General features: G+C 40.6%; 1 protein-coding gene across 1 annotated transcript; it reads right to left on the bottom strand.

The window, feature by feature from the left end:
* Positions 1 to 976: 976 nt before the first annotated feature.
* On the bottom strand, positions 977 to 2,811 carry LOC115168767 (sodium-dependent lysophosphatidylcholine symporter 1-like). Its single transcript, XM_029724325.1, has 4 exons — positions 2,515 to 2,811; positions 2,291 to 2,410; positions 1,336 to 1,460; positions 977 to 1,094 (listed from the first exon to the last, which is right to left on the bottom strand). The coding sequence occupies exons 1-4, from the start codon at positions 2,599 to 2,601 to the stop codon at positions 977 to 979; spliced, it is 450 nt and encodes a 149-aa protein (XP_029580185.1). The 5' UTR covers positions 2,602 to 2,811.
* Between the last annotated feature and the right edge of the window lie 845 nt (positions 2,812 to 3,656).

The raw sequence follows: 3,656 nt of genomic DNA, 5'->3' as shown, positions 1-3,656 counted from the left end.
CAACTTGAAGGAGCTGCACCAGTTTTGCCTTGAGAATGGGCAAAATCCCAGTGGCTAGATGTGCCAAGTTATAGAGACATACCCCGAGAGATTGCAGCTGTAATTGCTACAAAAGGTGGCTCTACAAGTATTGACTTTGGGGGGGGGGGGGGGGGGGGGGGGGGGGGGTGAATAGTTATGCACGCTCAAGTTCAGTTTTGTCTTATTTTGTTTGTTTCAAAATAAAAAATATTTTGCATCTTCAAAGTGGTAGGCATGTGTGTAAATTAAATGATACAAACCCCCCCCAAATATATTTTAATTCCCAGGTTGTAAGGCAACAAAATAGGAACAATGCCAAGGGGGATGAATACTTTGCAATCCACTGTATATAGACAGGCGTGTGCCTTTCCAAATCATGTCCAATCAATTGAATTTACCACAAGTGGACTCCAAGGGACATCTCAAGGATGATCAATGGAAACAGGATGTACCTGAGCTCAATTTTGAGTGTCATTGCAAAGGGTCTGAACACTATGTAAATAAGGTTTTTCCATTTTATTTATTTATATTTATATATATAAATTTGCAAAAATCTCAAAATCTGTTTTTACTTGGTCATTATGGGGTATTGTGTGTAGATTGTAGAGGATTTTTTATTTTATTTAGTCCATTTTAGAATAAGGCTGTAACGTAACAAAATATGGAAAAAGTCAAGGGGTCTAAATAATTTCAAATGCACTTTATATGTACATATCTACCTCAATTACCTCATACCCCTGCACATCAACTCAGTACTGGTACCCTGTGTATATAGCCAGTTATTGTACTCATTGTGTATTATTTATTGTTTTATCATTTTTAAATAGTTCTATATATATTTTTTTTACTCCTTTGCATTGTTGGGAAGGGCCCGTAAGTTTCACTGTTAGTCACACCTGTTGTATGACAAAGCAAAATACAATTTCATTGATTTGAGCTTACAGTCATGAAGGCATCAAAGAGGCAGCTCCAGATGAAGAACCAGAAGAAACTGGAGGAGGGAGACATGGACCTGAGGCGTGAACCACATCATGATGTAGGCCAGGACGCCCAGCGGCATGGAGAACACAATCCTGAGGAAGGGAGGGAATATTGCACATTACTTGAATGGTGAAATCATGGGTACATCATGTTTTATCGTTGGCGTGTAGCCTAAATCAGTGACGTGCAGAGAAAGAAAAGAGAGAAAGACTAGTCAGTTGTACAACAATGCATTCAACTGAAATGTGTCTTTCGTATTTAACCCACAAACCCTCTGAATAAGAAGTGCGGGCGCTGAGATATTATGGCTGTTGCCCTTCTGAAGTCACTAACCAGGGAATGAGTTTGCCGATGCGTGTTCTACCACTCTTGGTGACCATATATCCCACCAGAGGGTCAGTGATGGCATCCCATGCCCGGCCAAGGAAGAGGATGAGAGATGCATAGAAGGCCCCCATCTAGAGGTGCAGTATAAATAATCATTATTGGATAGTGGTGGAGTTGGTGGGGAGGTTAAGGAAATGAGCCTTTGTCCTGTGCTTTCTGTGAAAACATTGCCTGGTATGAATAGAACTCACTAACTAAAGTAATGGAGGTGACAGTGTAGTTAAATTATAGAGAGTGGCTGCTCTGTTGCGTCATGGGATGAGGGCTGAGTGCAATACCACGCCAATAAATATATATAACAAAAGCAGAATCTGAAATACACACTATGTTATTAACATCATATATGGGCTGCTTGGTTGGTATAGTTGGCCAAAGTAGTAAAATCTTACATTGAATTTCTAGGAGGGGTTTATAGCCAAGGCCACACATAAGGGGAAGTTACGAAATAACTTTTGTTAAAAAACTCAAAGAGTATTTGACGCCAATAACTAAACTTCAGCCATGATGTTAGAGGCAGATAGATTATTTGATCATTTTCTGCATTGTAAAAACAACTTTCTTTGGAGATGGGATTTGAGGTACAATATTAATACAAATATTTGCATTCCCACCACACACAAACACTTGTAAAACCCCACCACACACATCCTACAGACAATACAAAACATGCTATAAGAATTGAACTGAGGACACTATTCCAGTCAACTTGGAATAGTCTATAGAAAATCAACATCAATAGATGAATACCATGCTTATTGATTATACTGACATTATAATCCTCATTATTAATATGGGTGGGCCGAGGAAGTCAATATTTTTGTACAAAATTCCACCTCAGATCAATAGTTGAGATTAAACACCAGTGTCATCCATGCAGACCTCATCCAATCCCAGCACTGACCTGTACAACATCCAGCAGGAAGATCTGCAAGAAGAATCCCTTTGCGTTGGCCGTCATCTGATAGGGCATGCCACCAACTGCATAACTTATCTTCCTGGAGAAAGGAATGCCTCCGGGTTTCTGCAATAATATAACATGGTTTAGCCTGATCAATTCACATTAGTCTGAAGTTCGGTGAATACAAATTGAGAAAGGTTACAAAATAACGGTCAAAATAACATTACCAGAGTTGCGTTTCCATCCTTCGTTGTAACCAACTCATTTTTGTTCTCATACTGTGACCCATCACTGAGCACCGTGGTATGTGCCATTCTCTCGTCCACAACTTAAAAAGAACTCTAATTTTACGTGGTATGGTATTAGTAGTAAGCGCTTTGAACTTCAATAGGGTGAGAGGCGTGCGCTCGCATCGGTTTAAAACAGTATCAGCCGGTTCGCATTTTACGGTGATATTCAACACAGGGTATTGATGCTTTGTCTTTCGGAATATTGTGAAACCACCAGTAACCACTCCTCGTTGAGATGACAACACCAGCAGAAGGGTTCCGATTACTATGACTGGAGTACAACAGTTGCATAAAAACTAAAATAAAAATAAAATACTTTAATGGCTTACCCTACAAAAATAGCACTATATGTCCTGATAGACAAACAGCATTCCATATTTAAGCAGATTAGTTTGACCAGTCTTCCCTGTGGCTCAGTTGGTAGAGCATGGTGTGTGCAACGCCAGGGTTGGGGGTTCGATTCCCATGAGGGGCCAGTATGAAATGTATGCATTCACTACTGTAAGTTGCTCTGGATAAAGTGTCTGCTAAATGACTGAAATGTAAATGTAACTAGGCTATGGTTCAAACCTGGTCCCTCATCTACACCACAAGACTGTTAGCCTGCTGAGCTTAGGCCAGGGTATTTCCATTCTTACCGAACGAGGTCTGGGAGCCTACTGGTTTTCTGTTCTACTGATAATTAATTGCAGCACACCTGGTATCCCTGATAAGAGGAGAACAATAAAAAAATGCAGTGGAACTGGTTTGAGGTCCAGAGTTGAGTTTGAGGGGTCATAGGCATTAGCTCGGGGAGTTAACCAACTTAGTTAATTTCACACATATATGGGTCAACGAACCACCTCTGTAAATTAGCATATCAGCAAAGACTGTCTTGTTGATAAACAAAGTAGGATATTTTCGAGCATTGGGATTTGGGGGTCTCCATTAGAAATAGAGGCATTAAATAGACATTCTATAGTGGCTATATAGAATGCCCAGTACGCGCGGTAGAATGCCCAGACGCGCGGTAGAATGCCTAGACTCGCGGTAGAGTGTGCGTTAGAATGCCCAGAGTGCGGTAAGAATGCCCAGAGCGC

Source organism: Salmo trutta, chromosome 30 (assembly GCF_901001165.1).
Source record: "Salmo trutta chromosome 30, fSalTru1.1, whole genome shotgun sequence".
Taxonomy (NCBI): domain Eukaryota; kingdom Metazoa; phylum Chordata; class Actinopteri; order Salmoniformes; family Salmonidae; genus Salmo; species Salmo trutta.
Note: the sequence above shows the minus strand (reverse complement) of the source record. Positions and strands in the feature narration are given on the sequence as shown.

Bases quoted from the DNA above. Each gene is read 5' to 3' on its own strand.
- LOC115168767 (XM_029724325.1), bottom strand. From the start codon at position 2,601: ATGGCACATACCACGGTGCTCAGTGATGGGTCACAGTATGAGAACAAA. The intron at 2,411-2,514 runs GTAATGTTATTT...ATATTATTGCAG, and splicing joins AGGATGGAAACGCAACTCTG to AAACCCGGAGGCATTCCTTT. The intron at 1,095-1,335 runs GTTAGTGACTTC...TCCCTTCCTCAG, and splicing joins ATCGGCAAACTCATTCCCTG to GATTGTGTTCTCCATGCCGC.